We start from the raw sequence: 25,742 nt of genomic DNA on the forward strand, positions 1-25,742 counted from the left end.
GATTCGTAAACAACATTGAAAGAATGCATTATCAAGGAGCATTCACTCTTGTGTAACTGCATTAAAAATACTGGTGGTGTGTCAGGCTTGTCTGAAGTGGTGAAGTTTCTTTTATATATAAATATCCATGAGTAAAAGATGTGTCTTGACATCTTAAGTGAATACATCAGGTTTTCCTTGTGAATGTCATCAGTACCTAGATGCATAGTTTCTAACTTTTCAGAAAGCTAGCACAAATGGTAGCATTTGTTCTCTTTCTCTCTACTATCCATTCCTGGAAGTGAAACGTTGCCTTTATTTCACAATGATTACTTCAAGAATCTGCATTTCAGTTGTCATGATAATATCCCAGTGCTTTGAATGCCAATTGGAATATTTTTTTTTCTTTTAGTGTTTCTTGCAATAATGCCAAGAAGTTTTTACTCAGTAATCAGTCCAACAGCCAAAGAGTTTAAATAGCTGAACAAAAGCACCTGTAAATTATTAGAATATTTAAGACTGTGTTTACACAAGCACTCTTGCAGAAGCTACATACTCATCTTTGTTGTTTTTCTTTTCTTAATCTTGTTTAGAAATGGAAAAAAAAATAAAGGAAGAGAGGGCAGCAAGAGAAAAGGCAGAAAATCGAATAGTTCAAGCTGAAAAACAATGTTCGATGCTGGACTTTGACTTGAAGCAATCTCAGCACAAACTGGAACACCTTCTTGAGCAAAAGGAGAGACTGGAAGATGAGGTAAGTAAAATGTTCATCGCTAGCAATTTTCTATATAAATAAGAAATTATAGTTGCACTGGGAAATGGAAAATTAAATTCACTTACATTGAACGGTGTAATACACTTCTCATAGTACTAAAGACAGTTGTTGGCCTAAATAGTGCTAGGTAGTTTCTGCTTGTTTCTTAGCTCTTGGATGCCTTACATATTTGAGCTGTCAATTTATTATAATGTCTTTTTTTTGTTGTTGTTGTTTCAATTTCTTTTTTAAAAATAAAAACTTGCTTGTGAATTTGACTGTGTAGTCTGATGGGTTTGGATGGTTTGCAGTTCTGAGTTTGCATTTTCCAGAAAAGCATTTGTTCAAGGAAATACAATTAGAATATTGAGTGTGAAAACTAGGTATTAAGAATAATAGTTTCATCCTTACTTTTTCTCTACAGGACACTGGGAATGAAGGTTCCAACACCTGTTGTGTAAATTAGTTTTTATATAGCTGGTAGGCTGCGGTTCTTTCTAGGATGAGGAGTTTTCAGGATCTGAAATCCAGAGAGAGGATTGCAGGACCTTTCAGCACACAATTTGTGTTTCTTCCATTGTTACCTTTAAGATAAGATAAAACACATTTAGGACTTTAAAATAACCTAAGTATGGGGAAGCTTTATTACCGTGCAGTGTCATATCAGTACGTTCTGTAAGGGCAGCAGCTTCCCATAAGATTGTTGCACTGAAGTGATTGGAGATTTAGGAATATCTTTACTACTGTGCAACATGTAGCATCTAGGCAATGGTATTTGAAATAAAATAATCCATATATGAAACACTTTCAGCCACATGGAACTGGCTATTCAGCAAATGCTCCTAAATTGAACTATTTCTCTTTTAGGTAAAGAATCTAACATTTCAGCTAGAACAAGAGACCAATAAGCGAATAATGGCACAGAATGAATTAAAGGCACAAGCCTTTGAAGCAGATAACTTGAAGGGTTCTGAGAAGCAGCTGAAACAGGAAATCAATACGTTGTTGGAAGCAAAGAGATTACTGGAATTTGAGTTGGCTCAACTTGCTAAGTAAGTAAAAATCTGAAGTAAAATGGAAAAAATTGTTTAATTATACATGTACTGTTCTGCCTGTTCCTATTAGCAAATAAAGTTCTCTGGTGCATAGGCATTTTTTCCTAAACTAAAAGAGTATTTTTAGCTGCATGTTATGATTTCTCTATGTAGCCTTTAGCGTTGGAATATTTTTGTTATGAGCTATAATGCAGAAAAATTCTTGGCTCATCATGCTATGTCAAGGCATATATATGTATATGCGCCATTTTTATTTGACTGCCTTCTTTATGGTTGACTGTGATACTAATTAAATCATGTGGGACTTTTAGTTTTACTACAGGGGAGTCAATAGGTTTTTTTTCCCCTTTAACAACCTGATTATTTCTCTTAACATTTCTTAAGCTGACTAAAAACATTTTTCATTAATTAAGCTTCTGTCATATGGTCCTTCAGGTGACTTAAGTACTCTAAATGGAGAAATGTTGACTTCTCAATTACATACTGAAATGATTGTCAGGGTAGAATAAGGAATGTAATTAAATCAGACTTTTAGGATACACTGTTGGTCTTTGTAATAACATGCAAATGTAAGATCTTTGTAGGGTGCTGTTCTGGTTAGAAATAATCTTTGTCATTTGCTAGTAGCTGACTTTTTTACATGCTTTCCTTCTTTATTGCTTCAAAGACAGTACAGAGGAAACGAAGGTCAAATGCGTGAGCTTCAGGATCAGCTTGAAGCTGAGCAGTATTTTTCGGTAAGACTTGCAAAAAAATTGAGTGCTACATTTTGACATGGAATCATTGAACAGCAAGTAGTTTGACATTAATATTTTTTAAATGTAAGTAACTACCTGACATAAATCAACAATTTGCAAAATACAAGCACGGAACAAAAAATGGAGAACATTAGACAGTGTATCTAGTCTGTTGCTTTGTAGTTGTTTGTCAAATCTTATGTATTGAGTAACTCTTATCTGAATTCATCAGAGCAGTTCCTATCTTGAGCTTGGAGAACACATTTTTCTGATACAGTTGCAATCTTTTGTAGACAGTTCAAAACCTCCATACTTAATGGAATATATTCCATGCTATTGATCTACCATAAGTCTATTTAAGAACCATAGATCAAGGAGTATTCTGCACGTATTCCTTATCCTTCTAAAAAGATACGTTCTCTGACCGGAGTCCTTTGAGAGCCTTATTTGGTACTTCAGGTAGCCAAGATGTGTATTTCATAGACTTAGTTTTATCTGTTTCATTTCTGTGAAAAGAAGCAATGGTATGAGATGCTGTATAATGCCTGACCTTCAAATACTTTCATAAATATGGACATTCTCATTTCACTTTGGGAAGTACTGTTAAAATTTGGTTCTTCCTTGAAGGGGCAATAAAAATTACTAAATTGCACATGATTAATTTTATTATGTGTTACAGATTTCTGTGCAATTCTCCATAATATACTGCTAATAAGACCTAGAGTATTGTTTCATTCTCTGTTTTCTCTTTTTATTCCTTAGCATGTAGTTCAGATGAGACATTTCAGTCTGAATATTTAGCAAAGTACTTTACTGTAGAAGGTAAAATTTGAATTTTCAGCATTACTGGTGGTAGTAATAACAATATAGTAATTGAGAATAGAAGTAATTCGTGCAAGTCAGACAGACCTCTTGAATGAGTTATCTGGAAGAAGTCAGTTTGTACACAGCTTATGGTCTAAGACACATAGATACAAAGAGTACAACAGGTGGAAACACAGGACAGCATTAGCCTTGTTTGACTGACATTTTCAGACGATGCTACAAGAGGATGCAGTTTTGTCCCGTTGTCTCCGAGAGATGTGCTCAGCTGAGTCCTAGTGCATTCCTTCCCTTTTGTCATCTGGTTTTCTTGTACAACTGTGTAGGAAACCAGACTAGAAAATTAAAAAACTAATCTGGTCACCTCAGCTCCCTGCACAAGGGGAACTGAAAAGGAGCATCTTGGGCAGGCAGGAAGGAGGAAATGTCACTGAAGACAGTACTGGCATGTGTTGGGGTTTGGCAAATGCAAATGAATCCAGTACCAAAACAATGAAGAATTTAATATGCAATTTGACTAATGATTCTTTATGCTTTTTTTTTACAGACACTTTACAAAACTCAGGTTAAGGAACTGAAAGAGGAAATTGATGAAAAGAATAAAGAAACTCAAAGAAAAATGCAGGAATTGCAAAATGAAAAGTATGCCCATTGTGTTTCTGAAATGCACATAAGCTTTTCCCTGTAGTGTGGTCTTACTTATGAAGATTTTGAATCAGATTTTAACTGTTTAATTCCTTTAGAAAAAGTCAGGTCTTTAAAAGGGTTCCATAATACCTTGTAAAATGGCAAATACATTGAATTTTATCTATGCTGACTTACAAAGCCAAATATGGTTATTCATATTTGCTTTGGACTCCATATGTAATATCTGGAAAGGGAATGATGATGTCTGAGAATTCAGATGCAGAAATTTGAAAAAACGTTCCAATTTGTGGTAATCATCTTGCTTGTGTAACAACCTTTTTATTTGATTGTGTTATCTTAGTAATTACTATATTTCTATAGCAAATAATTCGAGGAAAAGGTAATGAAAATACTTTGAATTCTAGGTTTAGTACACTTCCGATTACAGAAAACCAGTTAATCCAACAATGATTAATTGCGATGCACCATTTTCTAAGTCAGCAAATAATGCAAAAAATTTAAGCTTGGTTTTCCAATTTATTAATTTAATATGTATTGATTCTGAAGGAGACTGTAGTCTTATGAATGAAACGAGTTTCTTTCTTCTGAAGTTTGTGTTAATTGTTCTACTTGAGCATCAGCAGGATGTTACGTACAGTGTTTATGACGCATTTCGATGCGTAAAGGAAGGGAGAAAGAAATGATGTAGGAGGAAAACACCTGTCTGTGCAAAGTTGTTCAGGAGTAGGGTCCAACTTTAAAAGAAAAAAAGGCAGGAGGTGGGAGGGTGGTGTGGTTTTGGGTTTGTTTTTTTTTCCTTTGTTTGTTTGGTTTTTTTCCTTGTTTTTTTTTATTCTTTCTTTTTTTTCTTATTTTTATGGATTCCTTTTTTTCCCTGGGAATTGTGACAAAGGTATACTTCAGCAGTTACCTTTTTGTAGTAGAGGCCCGTATCTGCTACAGGTGTATCAAATCAGTGGACTCCAATACGTATTTCACTGTGTAAATATCTTTTCATTTTGCAGTGCAGAAAGGGCCTCTGTCATGAGCCCATACTGCAGTCATGGATTGCCACTTCTGTCTCTGCATGCTGTGGGCTGTGTCACCTGTTGCTGGGTGCATCTGACTCCTGGGTGCTAGTTTGGTCACTGTGCTTTGTGTGGGTTTCTTTGGAGACACATATAAAGAGCTCTGCCGGTACTTGAAGCATGAGCAAGAAAGTTCAGCTTGTACGCTGAGCTGATCAGATGTGTATGTATTGAAGAAATTCTGCACATAAGTTAATGCCCCTGCCTCTCAAGCTGCAGATGGAATTTGCAAGCTTTTCTGCAAAAAGTTGCCTAGAGAACCACTGTATATTTTCAGAAACTGTGCAGTTTTCATTATTGTTAAAATGGTGTGGAGCATACATCTTCATGAGCAGTAATCTTGTCTGAAGTAACAGATAAAACTGATAGGTTTAAGTATCTTTTGATGGACCGCACGGTACATGCAATTTAATTTTTTTTTTTATTCCTCAGAGGCAGGAGAATTTGTCACACCTGCTTTCCTAAGGGTTGGTGCTTCATGGAGGATTGGAATTTTAATTGAATTATAGTAAACTTGCTGCTGTAGCTTGTGTGGACCATCAAAAAATACAGTACAGAGTGTGTTTTTGTAAATCTTGTTTTTCTTAAGAAACTAAGTTAATGACAGTCGGTGGAGTGGTATAATTTGGGTTTGTTAGTCTTCCTGAAAATATTGAATGTTCTGTGTAGAACAAAATGTTCATGTTCTTTTTACAGAGAAACGCTCGCTACCCAGTTGGATTTAGCTGAAACCAAAGCTGAGTCGGAGCGGTTAGCACGAGCACTCCTTGAAGAACAGTATTTTGAACTAAGTCAGGAAAGCAAAAAAGCAGCATCAAGACACAGGCAAGAAATGACTGACAAGGACAGCATCATCAGAAGGGTAAATTATTCCACTGTAGTTAGTATCTATATATATCTTCCAGCTGAAAACAGAAAATTATGCTTCCATTTTAATTTATGAAGTCCTGTCATCATAAGTGATAAGTACTAAAGTTTTGGACTTGTTTGGGACCTTCAACATATCAATCCCATCATGTGAACTCCCAAAGAAACGTAGACTTGATGACATCTGAGGTGAAGCCAGAATGAAAATCAACTGAATGTCATTATTTCAGTTATTAAGCCTTTTTTGGTCACTTCTTGTCATTGCCCAATGTATTATTTCAATCTTGTAAATTTGTGGAGCTGTAGAGACTCTTACTGTAAAATAACTTAAGTCTTGAGTTTCTTACGTGTAATCTATTAAAAAAAAAATTGGGGGGGACAAAAAAAACCAAACAACACCCCCCCCCCCCCAAAAGAAAACCAACAAAACTCCAAACCCCACCAAGCCCCAAGCTCTGTTTTTTGATGGTACTTCATAGTGTAGCTGTTGTGTATTAGTACAAGACTGATGAAACTCTTCAGTTAAAGACATTTAAATAGTATAGTTATTTTATTTTTACTGTTTTTTTTCCCATTTAGCATCAGCTATGGAGATTTTTTACACCCCTATGATTCTTTAAAACACTTCAGCAAGCTCTAGATGTAACTGATCTTGCATCAGTTGCTTAAAGTTTTCTATTAGCGCTACTATAGATACTGTATCTCTGTTTGAAGATAGCAGAAATTGTGTTTGTTACATGTTTCTTTGATAAACTGGAAATCTCCGGATTGCCACCATTTCTTGAGAAGCATTTAGAAGACTGGAATACCTTCTTGGCAGTATGGTTTTTGGTTTCAGATATTGTAATAATTTTGTCAGACACAATTTTTATAGGCTTCAAGCAAAACCTTTTTTGGGGAATGCAGTTATGTCTGGTTTTTAATATGTATTTAAGTGGCTGACAGAGTGATCCTGACTGTGGCAGCTAACATACTGAGAGTGTAATGGTTTTCCTTTCTGGTCTTTATTTTGTAAACCTATGTACATATTTGCCTGTGTATGCTCTGACTTACTCCAAATTTAGTTCTTTTACTATGCTAATTTATACCTATTTTTCATGATACATGACATATGGCAGCAGATGCCATATATCTACTTTAGCCTTGAATGCTAGAGTTGTATAATCTATCAGTTGCTTTTCTGTCTGTATTCAGGGGGTCAGGCTTCTAGGTACTACTTCTTCCAAAGTACCAGAAATTCATGGGAAATTTCCGCATTCAATAACAATCTAATCTTATCACAGTTGGGTTTTCATTTCCGTAGTGCACTGTTGTCAGCTCTGCAAAGGTAATCAAAAAGAAAAAGAATTCTTTCTGGGACAGGTGTATTTTGAGCCTTATGGTAAATCAAGACAGCTTAGAACTACTTTTTTTTTTAAAACTCAAGTTTGAAAGGTAAGCAGATTTTTTTTATATACGATCTGAGGAAGGTGTTCCAATCAAATGGCTGTTAGAGTTTTAAGGGCATTTAATAGTATTATAAATATTTTTAGAATTGATGGCAAGAATTCTTTATTTTAAAATGTGTCTGTTTTCATTTAGCTGGAAGAAACTAATAATACGTTAACCAAAGATGTTGATTTAATAACAAAGGAAAATTCAGAGATCAGTGAAAAAATTAAGAAACAGGAAGAAGGTATGTCGTATTTGAAATTTTAATTCATCTGTTATGAAGCATATGTGGCAAAATGGGAAATGGGGGAAGACATTGCTGTTTATCTTCCCTGTTATTTGGGGCTTGATAAAAAATCATAGTCATTGTTTTAATCTTGAAAAATATCTATGTTGTCTTTAGCATTTCATCTTGGTGCCTTCCTGATATATATATCCCTCTGGTCATTTTCCATCATTATAGTAGCATTAAACTGGTAACCTTTATTGCTATTGTATTTGTATTTTACACATCAAGTGATGCAACAGGAATATGGAGGAGGAAAAATAGATGAAATTGTAGAAATTATTAAGCTTAGAAATACTTTGTCCTAAAATACCTCAAAGTTGAATATTATTTTAACAGAATACAAAATAAAAAAAGAAGAGGAAATCAATAATATTAGAATGCATTATGAGAAGAGCATTAACACTGAAAGAACTCTGAAGACGCAGGTATAACTTTTAATGCAATTTAATAACAATTATTTTGCAGATCAGATTTTCAATGTTTTTTTTGTATAATTAACCCTTAGTTCCTTTGAGATTAAGTGTATATTAACCATGGTGTATAATATGCATTCTTGATCAATACAGTTGAAAGAATAATTTGATGTTGTGTACTTTTCATTTTCATGACTTACTGTCATAAGTAAGGGTCATTTATGTTGGTGAAAATTTGTTTGATTGAATCCTATAACTAGAAGAACTTAGAAGTTCTGTATGAAACATGCTTGCATCTAGCATTTTTCTTACTGCTTTTCCTGTTTCTTAACAGGCTGTCAACAAACTGGCTGAGATAATGAACCGGAAAGATTTTAAAATAGACAGAAAGAAAGCGAACATGCAAGATTTGAGGAAGAAAGAGAAGGAAAACCGAAAGCTTCAGTTAGAACTTAATCAAGAAAAAGAGAAATTCAATCAGATGGTAGTGAAATACCAAAAGGAGGTCAATGAAATGCAAGCGGTAAAATCATCTTAATATTTCTGTCATGTTGTGGAATTCTCTCCACAGGAAATATGTACAGCTCCTAGTCTGCTTGAAAAAATAGCAACTTCTGTTCCAGATGTTCTAGGCTGCAGAATTCTAGTGAGGCAGAGACCTTAACAAATGTGCAGCTGTGCTTGTTCTCATTCATTTCCTCTTCCTAAATTCTTAACTGTGGAAGTTATAAAAAGTTACACATTATGAAAAAGTTATACATTATGAAAACTAAAAAAAAAAAAGTACTGTTTTTTGTACTACTCGTGCAGTTTATTTAATTGCAGGTTGATCTCCTTTGCAAAACAAATGGTAATTTAAGAGTTAATCAGACTGTGTTACTTGAATGTGTTGCTGGATGTTTGATATTTAACTTTTTTCCAAGGCTGAACAAAAAATTATACAATAATAATTTATGTTAATGCTATCAAAAGCATCTAGAGATATAAAAAATAAGTAATAAGTTTTCAGAATACTTTGCTGTCATATTTTTGAAATCACAGTAACTATGCATGTGTATATACATACAGCAACTAGCAGAAGAATCTACATACAGGAATGAGCTCCAGATGCAGCTGGATAGTAAAGAGAGTGACATAGAACAACTACGAAGGAAAATCTTGGACCTTCAGCAAGGAATGGATTCTACCAGTGTTGCTAGCCTCCAGCCAGATGAAACAGATGGAAATCTTTCAGGTAAGAGAAAAGCATATTTGAACGACCTGACTTTGTGCATACACATAATTTCAGAAGGTACCGTTTCCAACAAGTTGATACCTTTTAAAATCTTTTGTCATTCTTTTCCAGTATTGCCTATCCACTTCCTTATTTTTTATATTTTATTTCATAGCTTAGCTGCTTATATTTAAGTCTGAATTTCTTTCCACATTACACTTCCCACTGTATAGCTTGACATCAGCATAATTTTTATTCACTTTCATGGAAGGAATATCTTTGCATCTGCTGCTGTTTGCATATAGTGAATACAATGTGCAGTGTCCAGTGAGCAGAATACAGGGCCAGCTCTTCCAACATTGTGACTGTATTTTGAATGCAAAATTGCCTTGATCTTGTCTGTTCTTACAGTCATGTAGCACCAGTGTGACAAGTGGCAATAATTTCCAATGTGAAAAATAATCAAGGAATGTTCATAATGCTGTTATGGTTGTATGGAGATCTGATTTAGCAAATTAAAACAAGAACAAATAATAATGTAGTTTGTCATTTCCATGTCGTGTCAGTTCCTTAAACAGGGAAAGTTTAGATTGGATATAAGGAGGAAATTCTTTCCTGTTAGGGTGGTGAGGCACTGGAATGTGTTGCCCAGGGAGGTTGTGAATGCTCCATCCCTGGCAGTGTGCAAGACCAGGTTGGATGAGGCCTTGGATGATACGATTTAGCGTAAGGTGTCCCTGCCCATGGTAGGGGGGTTGGAACTAGATGATCTTAAGGTCCTTTCCAACCCTAACTATTCTATGATTCTATTATATTTTGAGACCCAGTGTTACACTGATCAGTGATCTCTTCCTCCCCAGTGTTTGAAAAGTGCAATCAGTTAGTACTTTCACGTGATCCACTTCTGTATCTCCTAGATACAGGAAAAAATGTTCGGTGGTAATAAGCTGTGCTTAACAATTTCCAGATGTTGGAGCTAGGTTTATATTTTGCATAGTTAAGTAATTTTATAATTCATCATGAAGTTATTAATAAATTGACTTACAGATTTACAGTCTGATTTTTATTGTAGAAAAATATATTCAAGCATACAAAAATAGAATACTATTTTGGGTATTTTAAGACTTCAGTGGACAATTAATCAGATAAAAGTAAATAGAATCATGTTTTCCTGTTAATGCACTTCATGCTGCTCAGATTGCCACATTCTAGAGTTTTTCCAGGGGTCTTAGAGTGATTGAAATTTCAGGTAGGTTACCAGACTTAGCGTATGTTTTTATGTAGTTACTCCTTTCTGTGTCTATTTTCATGTCCTTTCTTCCCCTTAGTGTATTTTTAGATTTTTAGTTCATAATTGAGTGAAATCTGTTCTAGAATAGATTTTATTTGGGTAGTGATACAGTCTTTTCTTCACAGCTTCCATTCTGTCCAAGAAGTGTTTTGCTCTCTGAATTTTGATCTGTAAAACACTCCGGCAGTTGCCATCTTGTAAAGTAAATGTCTGTTTTACTTCTTTTGAAGATGTCTTCTGGACGAGACTTCCATCAGAACTCGGTATTGGGAATTCTTAGAATTACTAGATTGGTGAAGGAACATTTTTATTCTTAGCTGTCACCTGCTAGGAAACTCCCACTGGTATTTCTGAACTGTCAGTATTTCTCAGGAGTTTCTCGTAGATGCCAATTATCAGTGCATTCCATTTATCTGGGGTAAAAAAAAAAAGAAATCAGAGGGGTTTTACTTAGTGTTTTTTCTGTGCTCAATTTAGTATTGGGAATCAAGCATAATATTTGATAGTGTCTCTAAATGAAGAACACTGTAGTTCATATTTTTTTATTGAAAATTTCAGACCTCCTGTAAACTGAAAGCTTCAGTTTTTTCTACAAGAAAACAGACTATATTTGTTCTACATAAGAGGATAGTTTTGAACTTTCTTACTTTTCTTATCAGTCATTTTCAGCTTGATGGCTGTTGTGTATTACACTGAAAACACACAATGCCTCCATGTGCCAGATTTGAGGAAGACAGAGAAGGAAAACTGAAAGCTCCAGTCAGAACTTAATCAAGAAAAAGGAATTCAGTCAGATTCTCCATTTTCTTCTTAAAGGCAGTAGTATGTCAGTGTGACCTTGTTGTCTCCCAAGATCTTAGGAAGGCTGTAGGAACAAGCTCTTTTTGTCTGCTTGTTACAGTCCATTATTTTCAGTTTCACCTCTGGAGATGTGTATGGCTTCTGATTATGACTGTTACTTGCCACTTCAGTTTTGGGGGCAAAAATTTTGGTATGCGCAGTATCATCTCCATTGTTAATTAGAACATCACAGTTACTGGAAGTTCTTGTGGTCTTCATCTTCTATACTCATAACCCCTCTATTTCTTTTTTAATAGCCTTTCATTTCTTTTGTCTTCTTTCTTGCTCTTTTCTCCACACATGCCTCAGCTTTTTACTGCAGTTGTGCTGATGGTGGTACTGTGTCATATAGTTAGGACCTCTAATACGTGTTATTAAGACTTGTCTAGATTTAGATCATGTCCTTACATGCTGCTGCTTTTTAAATTAAAAGAGATTAAGTGACATTGGTATATATAGTCAGTTTTCACATATTTGCTAAAGAGCCAAGTAGAGGGTAGAGAATGATTGCACTAGTAGTGTGAGGACAAAAAAAAAAAGAATTTTCAAAGTAGAAGTATACCATGAAAGAGAATTATCCGGCACGTAGTTATTTTTCTGCAAACCAAGTCATTAGTCTTCAAAAAGAAAAGTGGCATGCCACAGCAGCTCATTTGCTGCAATTCAGTTCTATGAAGTTGTTTGTCTTCAGCTGTGTGCTAAGTTCACATCACTTTTGTGGCCTGAACATAGACATTCTTTCAGAACACTTTGAAAAGCAGCTTGTTTAAGAGGTAATTTTTTTCTGTGGTAGATATTTGGTGGTAGATACAGAGAAATTACACAGTAACACACCTTACAGCTGCACCTCACTTGGAGGTGGTTTCTCTCTGTCACTGAACTAAACCCTCTCAAGTTCGGGTGGCTCCCAAGGCCACTTAGGTACTCTCAAGGTAGGGATTGGGTCATTTAGACAATACAGACTATTCTCAGGCATTTGCTTCTTCAGATGGGAAGGATCATGACATGGACGAAGGTTTTCCTTGTATTCAGTTCCAGGCATTTTTTGTAACTCACACTCCTGATTATAGAATCATAGAATGATTAGGGTTGGAAAGGACCTTAAGATCATCTAGTTCCAACCCCCCTGCCATGGGCAGGGACACCTCACACTAAACCATATCGCCCAAGGCTACGTCCAACCTGATCTTGAACACTGCCAGGGATGGAGCATTCACAACCTCCTTGGGCAACCCATTCCAGTGCCTCATCACCCTAACAGGAAAGAATTTCCTCCTTATATCCAATCTAAACTTCCCCTGTTTAAGTTTTAACCCGTTACCCCTTGTTCTGTCACTACAGTCCCTAATGAAGAGTCCCTCCCCAGCATCCCTATAGGCCCCCTTCAGATACTGGAAGGCTGCTATGAAGTCTCCACGCAGCCTTCTCTCCAGGCTGTACAGACCCAACTTTCTCAGCCTGTCTTCATATGAGAGGTGCTGATAATTGATTCAGATAGCAGCTCATGTCTCAGTTGTGTCTCCAATGTTAATAGAGTCCTTGCTGAAACAGCTGAAATACTTGCTTTTTATCGATGCCTTTGAAATGTATCTTCCTCCTGGCTGGACTTAGGAAATCTGAATGCCTACATGATTGTAAACAGAATTCTTCTCTGTCAAGACAAACCCTAATCAGGAACTTAAAGGATTTTGTCCTAGTTGTCATAGGGCACTTGTTATAAATTAATTCTTTTCATCTGACTGGGAAGATAATTTAAGTAGTTGAGCTGTCCTGCATGTTTAACTGCTGTGCATAATATTTTACAGCATAGGTTATAAATCATATTTTACACAAAAATAGTATTGAATAATAAACATGGACTATTTAAGCCCATAGTTTTTTTTGGAATATGAAACATAGGACTTTCTGAAACACCTGCAAGTAGCTATCACCTGAATAAACCTCAAAGCAAGTTCCAGCCAGCAATCCTTGGTGAGATACACGTGAAATTATAGTAAGACAGCCTGAGGAAGGAAAGAATCCAGAGGGAAGGATAAACTGGAAGAATTAGCAAGATAGTATCTCTAGTTATGTGGTTACCATGGAAGAGTCTGAGGCGTAGGAATTCTTGAACATTGGAAAAAGATGCTTTACTGCTCATGAAAGCGCCTATGTTACTTAGCTCATAAGTTTCATAAATCATTATAGTCATGGTTGTCTTTTGTGATTCTATTGAAGACTTACTGTTAGAAGTCAAATTTATCATACTGAATTCACAGTGAATCCTGGCAATACGAATACTAGTCATGAAGATATTTAGAATGCAAATCCACATTTTTATATATATTCAGAGATAATTCTAACATCTGTAGCTTTTATGGAATCGTTTCTTCATATTCTTTTCAGGTCCAGCTAGCTATCAGATATTTTTGAGGCCTATCTTGGATTAGCTGGATTGGGAAAATATGAACTATCTATTCTGGGATTCTTTCCAAAATACAGGGATGTTGTCAGGCAATAGTTTTGAGCCTGCTTTTAAAGACAAGAATAGAAGAACCTTTTTAATAGTCTAGATAGCCCATATTTTCTTAATTACTTAATCAGAATACTCATAAATATTATTTTTCTGGTTCAAATATTTGTGAAATGGCCAGATGAACATTTGTAGTTTTGCTAGCTAACTCTGTCAAGGGAGATTAAAATACACTATAAATATTACTTGAGACAAACCTTTATGATGAGGTTGGAAGGGAAGGACTTATCTACCCTTTCAAGAGTACATTTGGTTCCAGACGGATGTTAGCTGTGATACATTCATAAATTGTTATTTTCAACTGCAGAATGTTATTCGCAGCTCAGAAATCATCTGTCATGCAAATAAAATTTGCTTACTAAAATAGATTTGTAGTAGGCAGAAAAGAATGTCAACCAATTCATTTGTAATGGCTCACCAACTTTCTACTTCCTTTGAAATTTCTATCAGAATGTGATGAAATAGAAGTGAACTAAGAAAAACTGACTCTATAAGCAACATAATACCTGGTGCATCTTTTAAAGTTTGCTATTATTGGATCTTTCCAGATTTTCATATACCACAGTTTGACAGATGTGTACTTATTCCTTTCAAATCACCATCATCCATTCTGTCTGTATTCCTTTTGAACTACATAGCAATTTTTTTATTACCAGTTAATTAGTTCTTTATTAGCAGATGTTCTCTATTAGCAGTTAATTAGTTCTTTTACAATGAAGGACTTGAGTTTTAGGATATTTCTAAAATTTCTAAAAATTGAAGAATCTTCTCTTGATGTAAAAGCTATTCAAAATAAGGGTAAGTATCATTTGTGATGCTGTGAAGGAAATAGGTTTGCTTTTCCAAAGCTACTGAATATCAAGAACTGGGGAAGAGCCTGGGGGGATGAAACTCTCACTCCCCACTGTTCTTGTGCAGATATGAGAGGCAGGGAAACAAATTTCCTTCATTTTTCTAGGAAATTTTCGTACTGGAATGAGTTCTGCTAAGATGCCTTTCTTCCAATGAGAATTTCAGTAGTTCAGCAATCCCAAAAATATGTGAAGTTACTTTCTGTAGGAAATGATTCTATGTTTTTAAGCGCAGTCCACTTCTAAATATTGTATCCTGTCAGGCTAATGCTGGAAGGGGGGGGGTTATGCCTAATTTTAATGCCTTATGCAAGGCTAGGCTGCTAGTCTCATTATTTTACAAAACAAAGTGTATGGACAATATCTTAAATATATATATTTGGATGTTATTTTCAGAGCTTGCTTGGAGTTATCTCTGAAGAATGAAAGGACTCAGTAGTTCCTTCTTACATACATACTTGTGGAAGATGTTTTGGGAGATTCTAACTTAATGTTTTTGAAATTTTCAGTGTTGCCAGTTCAGCTTATTGTAAAAGGTGCATTCACAGAATCACACTGTCCTGGGTTCAGCAGTAGCAGTCATTTTTTCCCCTTCTTGGTAGCTGGTGCAGTGCAGTGTTTTGACTTTCGGCCTGGGAGCAGAACTGATAGTGATGTTTTGGTTTGGCCAAGGACTTTGTGAGCCTCATGCTCTGCCAGGGAGGAGGGGAAGCTGGGAGGAAGCAGAGACAGGACACCTGACCCAAACTGACCAAAGAGGTATTCCATACCACAGCACGTCATGCCCAGGATGTAACTGGGAGTTAGCCGGAAGGGCTGGGAGTCTGCAGGGTTGGAGGAGGTATCGGTCAGTGCTTGGTCGGGCTGAGGGGGGCGAGTTATCAGTCGGCTGGTGCTGAGGTGTTGTATTCTCTTCCCTTGTTATTTCCTTTATCATTATTATCATTGGTGGTAGCAGTGGTGATTTGTGTTATACCTTAGTTACTAAACTGTTCTTATCTCAACCTGTGGGAGTTGCATTCTTTTCGATTCTCCTCTCTGTCCCTCCAGGAGCAGGGGGAGGGTAAGAAAGGGGGGGAAGTGAGCGAACGAATTGCCTGACTGGGTTTAAACCACGACACTTTTTTTTGGCGCCCAACGTGGGGCACGAACCCACGACCCTGAGATTAAGAGTCTCATGCTCTCAAAAAAAAAGTGTCGTGCCTGACTGGGTTTAAACCACGACACACACAACATTTAAAAATGTACAAGTTTTTTTCTCAATTGTGAAATTTTATAATTATGGAGTGAAAATCTGATTACTGTGTTCACATTTACAAAATTGTGAGACTCTTTACTGTGTAATTTCAGGTTCATGGAATCACAACAGCTTTTTACTGCTATTACCTGGCTTCTGAATTTAAAAGAACTCTCAAACCCCAGTATCAGCTAGCTGGAGAGTGTTTAAACACTGAGTTGCAATAGGCAGAATGCTAGTTTTCTTTTGATGCTTTGTTGTATAATTGTTAAATTATTTCAGTAGTTTTATGGCAGGAAAATACGCTATTACATTACTTTTTGGAAAATTGTCTACCGACAATTTGAGTAAAACACTTGTCTCTTATTCTTTATATCTAGTTGATTCTTCCTGCACTCCTTATTTATTTATCTCCTATGCTTACCTTCTGTGAGTAACGGGACACCCGTGTAACTTTGCAACTTTGCTTGCTCTTGTGTGTTCTCCTTTTTTTTTTTGTATCCCTTGGAAATTGTGGATCTGATTTGTTTTAGCTGTGCATCTTCCTGCTGAGTATTTTCATGTAGCCTTTCCAAATGTTAAATTGTGTTTATATTGAAAAATCTCTTAATCATCCTCCTTTTAAGCAGTAACACATTTTTGAAGTGAAGTCTTTACAGCTTGGCTCCTTGCAAACTATTTACATACAGTGTTAGCTTTTGGCATCAAGGAAAACAGCTTCACTTTATTTTGCAGCAACTGTAGCATATGTTAGCTTGCGATTAAGCATGAAGTAAATGCTTATATCTTCATTTTATTTAGCTGTGCTTTTTATTCTGCTTTGCTGAATAGGTAATTGCCTATTACTGCATGTAGTACATCTTCTTTTCTAGTAATAGCTTGCTTTTGTGCTGTTCTGCTTTGTTATTATAATTATATAACATTATTTAATATGTTTTTTTTTTAAAAAAAAAACAAAACAGAATCAAGACTTGAAGGCTGGCTTTCAATACCAAACAAAGGAAATATAAAGCGGCATGGCTGGAAGAAACAGGTACAAATGGAGGGGGTTTTTTCTTCCTCAACACCCTTGAGAAGTTTTGTAGACATACAGTGAATGGTTTTACAGCTCACATTTAAGAAACAAATTAGAGTAATTCAGTGTGTCTACATTACTGAAGAAAAAAGAAAGCCAACAAGAAAATTCAAGTTCAGTGTGAAATCTGTAGTAAATTACTGTAGTAAATCACTGTGCAAATTTACAACAGGTGAGTGAGGAAATGCTTTACCGTGGTCATCTTGGAACCATTAAAAATCCCATTTGTCCTTTGAGTAAGCTTCTTTATAATCATGTTACTGAAAATGAAGCTATTTGTTCACCTTGGCAGCAGAGTAGAGAATTTTACAGTCTTGAACTCACTGGGAAATGCTTAGGTTAGAGGTGTTGGATCTTAAGGCGTATTGGTTACGAACTTTCTGAGCATCTTGCTTTTTTTTTCCCATCAAATGAACAAATGTTTGTAATTCTGTGCGATTGTGAGCAGCTCTGGAAGGGTGTCTGTGTACTTTAGGTTGAAGACAGCATCCTTGGGCTTTTTGGGGTTGGGGGGTGGACACTGCAGGCATACTCAGCATTTGGGAATTCTCTTGGAAGTAGGGCCTGCAGTCCATTCCTGCTCTAAAACTCACAGTGCGATTTTAACTTGGCTTTATCCTTTATTTCCCTAGTATGTTGTGGTGAGCAGTAAAAAGATACTGTTCTACAATGATGAAAAGGACAAGGATCAGTCTAATCCATCCATGGTACTAGATATAGAGTAAGTAAAGTTACTGTTAATTTTGGATACAAATTGGTAAAAGTGCATTGTATGTGAGGTAACTCATAACAAATCTAGAAGCTTGGAATCAAAATTCCATAAATAATTTGTAATTTCCCATACTATTTGGAAAACATCTGTTTAACTATATTTTAGATGCTGTTAACAGAAGATACTACTTTTTTTTGGCCTGCTGTTGCTAAAAGTTAGAAAAAAGTTAAATGCACAATAGTGTGGCACTGTTTGTAGTCACTGGTCTGAATTTACAGAAAGGAAAACCTCGTTATGAGAGAGGAGGGTCAGAGATAGTGAGGGACCTATCTCTTGTTACAATTCAGTGTAAGGACAGGTGTTTCCAGTTGCTTCAGCTGATTTCAGTTCTCATCCCCTTGCCTCATACCTTTTTCTTGCTGTCTGAGAAAGACTCAATGTTGATCAAGCCCAAAGCATTTCTAGCTTTTCCAGATGGTTTCAGTCTAGAATGACAAAATAAATGAATTGTGATCCCTTTACATTGGTTATACATGAGGAGAACTGTGTCAGTTATCAGTGAAGCCCATCGATGATACATGACTCTGATGTTTGAACAGCTGATTGACATTATGGACCTTATAGAGTAGTAATTGAAAAAAGGTTTTGAATTTCATGAATAGGTCTGTCGGTGACTAACAAATACAGTGGTCTGGAAGGAATCTCAAACTCAGGAAGTGCTTAAGCTGCCAATTGCTCGTAACCAGGAAAAGAGTTATTTTTTCTTTGAGCTGTTTCTTGCTCTCTTTTCATAAATATCTGTTATGGCAACTGTTGAAAACAGGATGTTGGGATAGATGGAGTTAGTCTTGACCCAGTATAAAATGATGTTTGTTCCAAGTTTTATAGCATTTTAAACAGCTGGTGCCCCAGATTGCCTTTTTGTGGTGCTCTGGCATTGATTATTTATTAACTGATAACATGATTCAGTAAAAACAAATAAATTACTGAGTAGTACTAGACTTCATATGGTTATCACACAGGGTTATCAGTAAGCTCTTCTAGCAATAATCAGGCTTCCCAGTGTTCTGAGGAAGAATTTGAAAGTCTTTTTCACATGTAAATTTGCCATGATGGATCTTGAACCCATTGTAAGATAACCCTCTTTCCATGCTATGAAATATTTTGGTCTTACTTGGGAAGACAAGATCTATATCGTTTATGAATTAGTTTAAAGTCACATTACAGCTTGAATTCTATCATAATGCTTACATAAACAAGGTCTATAAGAACTAAAAAGCACTTTGATAACTGTTTTAAAAGCACAGTTAGCCTTTCAGCATTTTCTGAATCATATTTCTTTAATCTAGTAAGCTGTTCCATGTCCGGCCTGTAACTCAAGGAGATGTGTATAGAGCTGAAACTGAAGAAATTCCTAAAATATTCCAGGTAAAAAGAAGAGTACTCTCATTTCTATTTACACCGCTTGAAAAAGTTTGGCAGCTTCTTTGAAAAGTGTATAAAAATACATGGAGCTTCAACAGTAACACAGCAGTCTTCTCTTTCAGATTCTCTATGCTAATGAGGGGGAATGCAGGAAGGAGCTGGAGGTAGAACCAGTACAGCCAGCAGAGAAGACAAATTTTCTGAATCACAAAGGCCATGAATTTATTCCAACGTTATACCACTTCCCAGCCAACTGTGAGGCCTGTGCCAAACCCCTTTGGCATGTCTTTAAACCCCCTGCTGCCCTAGAATGTCGAAGATGCCACGTAAAGTGCCACAGAGACCACTTGGATAAAAAGGAGGAATTAATTGCACCATGCAAAGGTATGAGTAAGGTATATAGTAATACAAGGTATATATTACATACTCATGGGGTTTTGAGTTCTCTATTCTCTGCATAGTTTAGTAAACCTACTAAACTGTTGGAGGCAGATAGAAACACTTGAGTTTAAATGTTTTCTACTCCTTAGTTGTATAATTTTAGATGTGAAAGGTGATATTAAAATACAAGTGTTAACAATGCATATGAGCAGGCACCTGTGGGAAGCCTCTGTTGGGAGGCCATTGGTGGTGTGAGTGACATGGCTCTGCTGAGGGCCCTGAGAGCACAAGGGTTTCCAGACATTTGTGCCCAAGTATGGGGCAGCTCCTTGGTCCCCAGACCATTCTCTCTGTACTTACACATGGCCCACATGGCCCCACAAGGGACAGTGCAGTGGCCACATCACCAAGGTGTGTTAACCCCTTGAAGAGTAGTACTTCAGGCACTTCATAGATTTAAGTAAAGGTTTTCTCTTTCTGAAGTGGAGCCTTTAAGTTTCTACTCTGGAACTCACCCTAAGGCACCCACACAACTTTTCAGTGTATTAAGACTACAATTAGTGTAAGCTTTCTCATTTCTTGACTATCAGTGTTAGACTCAAGAATATTAATGCAGAGTGACAAATATTGAAGAAAACTATATACATAATTTCCCCTGCTGTCTGCTGAAAACAAAATGGAAATGGATAAGCAAATCCAAAACAAGTATGTATAAAGGTGCTGTTGTTCTTTCCAGTGGCACACCTGGCAGGTCATAATTCTTATTTTGATAATGAGTCCTAGTTTTGATGGAATTGTCTTCCTCCTTTTACTTACAGTGAGTTATGATGTAACTTCAGCAAGAGACTTGCTGTTATTGGCATCCTGTCAAGATGAACAGAAGAAGTGGGTGACTCATTTAGTAAAGAAGATCCCTAAGACACCACCATCTACTTTTGTTCGTGCTTCTCCTAGAACTATGTCTACAAGATCCTCAGCAAATCAGTCATTCCGAAAAGTTGTTAAAAATACTTCTGGAAAAAATAGGTGAGAGAGAAACTACAAAAGCTGCTAAAAATATGTCTGTCAATCCTATTTAATGTGAAGTTGTGAAATAATTCCATAGCTACGACTGTTGAACCGCTGATCTAAATCTCTGCTCAAATCTTCATAGATTGCGGTAACTGTATCAGTTCTTTGATTCTGGAAAGGTACCCTAAGTTTCCTTGATTCTGGAAAGGTGCCTGGCCTGCGAATGCATGTGAAGGAGCTGGTTGCATTGTTTTCTGTTTAAAGGCGAGGCTCGGTAGATGTATGAGCAATGAATGATCTACGTAGTCATTCATGGATTGACTCATAGAACTTGTATAAACTGGAAATCTTCGGATGGGGCTGAAATGAGAAACTTACAAATTCTCACTCTGTTGTTACGCCATTTATTTTGGTGTGAAGCAGCTTAATTCCGTTTTTTCTCCCTGCTTAGTCACTCCCTGCTTTCTCCCATCCCAGCAGTTATATTTGTAAGCTATTTGTGACTGCATTAACCAGGGCAAAATTTAAAATACAGCTTTTAATGCTAGGTTAGTGGAAGCTGAATTTTAGTGTGCATTAGCTTCCTCATACAGTATGCGTGTTCCTCTCCCCCAGAATAAACAACTGAGTCAACAGTACAAAGTGGACACTTCATGTTTCAGAAGTGAAAGAGTCTTCCTAGATTGGCAGGGCTACCAAAATAAATGTCTGGCAAACATTCCTTGCATCAAGTGCAAAGAAAGCAAGCATTGGCATGTAAAGATGAACTGGGTGTATCATGAAGCATCCTCCTGCAGAGGAGAGTAGGGAAAAAAATCTGAAAGATACAAAGGGTGCTGATGTTTTGTCCCCATAATTAACACTGAAACGTAAGTGACCATAGTTTTGAGATACTAACATGCTCAGTGAAGGCCCTCAAGATAATCTCATCCAGGAAGATTAATTTAGGTCTCAAATACAAAGCTGACAATATAAAAAACAGTGATGTTGTGGGCAGTATTGTGCTAGAGGTAATAACCAGTGCAACAGCATGAGGAGAAGGACATAAAAAGAAATCTGTGACCAGCAGCTAAGAACATGTAGCTGTGCTGGAGTATTTTGGAGGAGAAGCCATGTTCACAAACAGGGAACAAAGTCTTAAGTTTGCCGGTTATAGTTCAAATAGTAGGAACATAACTGAATCATGATGTGATTTGACATTTTTTGACACTGGCAAAGCCGAAGTTGTGAAACACAGAAGCACTTGATCTGTGGGGAGATTTCCTGGGAAGAGGGAAGTTTTTCCTTACAGTCTTCACTGTAAAAGCAATTGAAACAGGGGTGAGTGGGCTGGAAAAGCACCCGGTGATAAACTGGGGTTAAGAAGAATGACTGTAAAATCAGAGTTTACTTCCTAAAAAGTAGCATTAGTATGTACCAAATAAAGATAAATTGGTAATTGCTAATTTCAGGGGGTTCAGTCATGTTTGTTATGTATTTACCTGATGTGTACTTGTACAACAAAGTCTTGTTAAATTGTCTTGTCTACAAGGTGCTCATTTCTCCCAACTTCCAAAAGCTTAGCAGTGTTTCCAAACTTACTTTTCTTTCAGTCCTCAATTTTCCAAGATAAGCTGAAAAATATTAGACTCCAGGTATTTTGGATATAAATGACACCTGTTGATTTTAAAATCTGCATCATTAATAGCTGTTGTTTAACATCATCTTTATTTCCAAGAGGACTGTTGAAGTACTCCTGTTCTGTGGTTGAGAAAAACACTGTGGTTTTATGTATCATATGATACATTTATTTCAGCAATACTCAGGATTATAGAAACCAGTTATTAAAGGCAAACCTTTTAAACAGGCAGATAAAGATAACAGAAGTATTTATGACTGATTAAAGAGCTGTGTACCTGACTAGTAAGATTTTTCAGTGAGTCTTCGACCATCTAAGTCTGAAAGAAGCAGCATGTTACGATGGTACTTGATTAGGTGGAATGATTTTGATACTGAATCACTGTTCCATTGTCAATTCTGGGAAACAAACAGAACTGATAATGTAGAATTCATTAAAATATGAAGTTATTAAAATGTGACACTTAAATAATGCTTGTCAACATGACAGAAAAGACTTCAAATTAACTGAAAATCTTTTGTTGAGGCAGCATTCTTGGACAGTAAAACCAAACAAAACAACCAACACCCTCAAACCAAACAACCAGCCAGTGGTGTTGGAAAGAATTATTTTACTACACCATTTATGTGCATCTTGAAGCTGCATTAATGGGAATAATCTGAAACAACACTTGGAAGATGTGGTCATGATGGTACATTTTAGAGTTCATCCTCTGTTATTGAGTACACAAGACTCTTCCCTCCTCCTGGCCAAACCTTATCTAGATAGAGTTCACTTGGTAACGATAGTGCATACCTCTGTTTCACATTTAGATATTTAGAGTTGCAGCCACTGATCCTTGGTCAGTGCTTGAAATTATCTCTTTTGGACCCTTCCATGAAGGTCCATAATTCAGTTTCCTGACTGTCTGAAAAAAAGTAAACTTATTTTTCTAAGCTAGATTGAATCAGCCTGCTAAGAAGTGCAGTGATTGCTAGAACTGAGGACAGGTAAGTAGGAGGATGCTCCCCTGGGTTAGGAAGGTGATGTGTAGAACAGTGGGCCCTTTTCCTTTCTGGATAAGGCTTCTCTGAACTCAGTGCACTGCACCCTGCATATGTGGGAGTAAGAGTAGCAGTGATGATTTGTATGGGCTATACATGTTTAGCTTTTACTAAGTACCTGAAAATTGTTCTTTTGTCAAACAGTGTAGCAGAACTTGATCTTGGTGATGGAGGTGTACCATGTAAGCAGGCATTAACTGTTTTATTGAATGGATACAGACTTTGACACATGCTTTGAGACATTTTGGGTCTGATCCACCTTTCTTTGCAGTCAGTAGGCAGCATTTCATTGACTTCATGGAGAGGTGTATTAGACCATTAAAAGGACCCTCACATAAAAGTTCATCTTAAGTTCTATTCCCCATTTTAATAACTTATTGCTAAGAAATATGAATCAGAACTTCATGATGAACTTGCTAGCATTTGCAGTACTGCTTCTAGACCTGAAATTACACTTTGTAGTTTACAGTGTGCTAATTCATACCATCGTACCAGCACAGTTGGCAAATTTTGTTTTCATGTATTTGGACTTTGGCGCCTGATCAAGTTATTACATGCTTAAAAAAAAACAAATCTGAACAAGCAAAACTCCTGTGTATCAGATGAGCTCTGGCAACTGCATGTGTGTGTGTTTTTAGCCCCATAGAGCCTTTTCTTGTCATGCAAGTGGAAGAGGGTCACCTTGCATTTGCCATGAATACACTCATGATTGTTTAGCTGAATTGTTCACTTGTAAAGCCGCAGTAATATCGTCATCTGTCTGACCTCTGTGTTTATTTCATATTGATTGAAACAAAGAACAGTTTGTGGAAGATTGTGTAGGTATGATCTCAGCATTATACCATGTCAATTGAAAGAGTATTTTGTTAATGTAAAATATTTCCTTCACTGGAGCTCTTGGCAAACATGCACTGGTTCTGTGAAGCTAATTTTTTGCTACTTGTAATTAATTGTCTCTTTTCTTCTTTATTCCAGCTAACCACATGTACAGTGCTTATTGGGAAATCATGGGATGCAGTCTGAGAAACAGGGCTTTTTTTAACCACACAGAGCAGTGCAGACGGGCTGTTGTTCCTTTCAACGTAACTATCACAGGCTTCAGGGTTAAGATTGCTATTATTGTCTCCTCCTTGCTTTGGCACAAAAGCACGCTGAGGGTGTTTAATTGCGGGTTTGCCTAAAGGTAGATTAGATTAATTATTACTATGTAATGCAAGTTAAAGCAAATAAAGCTTAGCTAGGTGTATAAAAAAGGTGCTGCCTTTTTGGATTTTTTAAAAAAAGCCTGTCAATCATGATGAATGCAGCCAACTTTCTTTGCATCAGTGAAAGAAAAGGACTATTCACCCTGTGAAGGGGCTATTTATGTCAAGATGAGCATACAAAATGGAGTAGAAGAGAAAGGTATCTCAGTGAGAAGGACTGCAATTGCTTTCAAGACTCAAAGTTGTGATCTTGAAGACTGCAGAACTAGCTTAAAAATGAAGCCTTATCACTTGAACTTCAGTGCCTTCACTGCAGAGTTCTTAACAGCCTTATTGCTAACCACCTACTATGGAATGGATCAAAGTGTTAAATATTTTGCATTATGCTTTACAAAATACTGATTTCAGCAGGTTTGTAAAGGGGGGAAAACAAGTAATTGCCTTTAATCTATGCATTTTTGCCAAGCCATACTGAATTATTGTTCTATTAGAGGCATTAGAAACTAACAGTAAAAAGAACCACCAAGTTTGGAAGCGTATTTTGGGGTACATCATTTCTGTAACTGTGTAATGTATTGCCTTACAATTTTAAGTGATAACGTACATTAAGTTAACAAACATTATGAAATATATGCACTGTTTGAACTGTAAATTATTGTTAGAACACTTTTACTGGGTTTTACATTGTCCTTTTAGTGCCTTGAGATAATTGTATTATTGCCATGTCAATAAATGTAGAAATCTAAAACTAAACAAAGGAAAGGTCTAAAAAACTATTGCATATCCATGTTTTTTACTGAATTTTAATTGGTTTAAGTATTGTAGATGCATTTTCTAAATTAAGTACAATCTTTGAATGAAAATTCCTCATACAAAGAAAGATTGATTTGGGTTTAAGCCAAGCGATGTATAGGCAATGCAGGGAAAAATAACAGGAAAGCATGTAACACAAAACGCTCTGGGTAATTCAGGAATTTCAGTGAATGCTGTCAGACTCTTGCTTTGTAGCAGGAATACATTCATGGTATGGGCAATATGGTATTTTATTTTATTTCTTAACCAAATACCTCCTCAGTAATTTATAATGGCTTTGCAGTTGTGTATTAAATAAGAAGCACTGGAAAACTGATTCGTCCTTAGGACGATTTGCATGTTTCAAGTGGTATTGAAAGCCGCACTGATGGATATGTAATAATAAACATATCTGTTATTAATATGGTAATGACTCTGTGCTCATTTAATGAGAAATAAAGTAATTTATGGAAA

The 25,742-nt window shown here is 36.3% G+C and overlaps 1 protein-coding gene across 3 annotated transcripts in view; it reads left to right on the forward strand.

The window, feature by feature from the left end:
• ROCK1 (Rho associated coiled-coil containing protein kinase 1) overlaps window positions 1–25,742 on the forward strand; it is an 87,091-nt gene extending 61,349 nt beyond the window's left edge. For 2 of the 3 annotated variants that reach the window (XM_061448695.1, XM_061448696.1), the window contains 15 exons: window positions 573–733; window positions 1,601–1,785; window positions 2,456–2,525; window positions 3,895–3,989; window positions 5,759–5,924; window positions 7,511–7,604; window positions 7,986–8,074; window positions 8,397–8,585; window positions 9,131–9,296; window positions 16,969–17,039; window positions 17,714–17,802; window positions 19,143–19,221; window positions 19,341–19,602; window positions 20,418–20,625; window positions 24,247–25,742. In XM_061448695.1, coding sequence (XP_061304679.1) covers window positions 573–733; window positions 1,601–1,785; window positions 2,456–2,525; window positions 3,895–3,989; window positions 5,759–5,924; window positions 7,511–7,604; window positions 7,986–8,074; window positions 8,397–8,585; window positions 9,131–9,296; window positions 16,969–17,039; window positions 17,714–17,802; window positions 19,143–19,221; window positions 19,341–19,602; window positions 20,418–20,625; window positions 24,247–24,250 — 1,928 coding nt within the window. In that variant the 3' untranslated portion in view covers window positions 24,251–25,742. Of the gene's footprint in view, window positions 1–572; window positions 734–1,600; window positions 1,786–2,455; window positions 2,526–3,894; window positions 3,990–5,758; window positions 5,925–7,510; window positions 7,605–7,985; window positions 8,075–8,396; window positions 8,586–9,130; window positions 9,297–16,386; window positions 16,436–16,968; window positions 17,040–17,713; window positions 17,803–19,142; window positions 19,222–19,340; window positions 19,603–20,417; window positions 20,626–24,246 lie in introns of those variants that run through there. The other variant, XR_009742582.1, reaches the window with a different exon arrangement.

Source organism: Pezoporus flaviventris, unplaced genomic scaffold (assembly GCF_033815535.1).
Source record: "Pezoporus flaviventris isolate CSIRO_AGI_PZ_B2104156 unplaced genomic scaffold, CSIRO_AGI_Pfla_v1 ptg000007l, whole genome shotgun sequence".
Taxonomy (NCBI): Eukaryota; Metazoa; Chordata; class Aves; order Psittaciformes; family Psittacidae; genus Pezoporus; species Pezoporus flaviventris.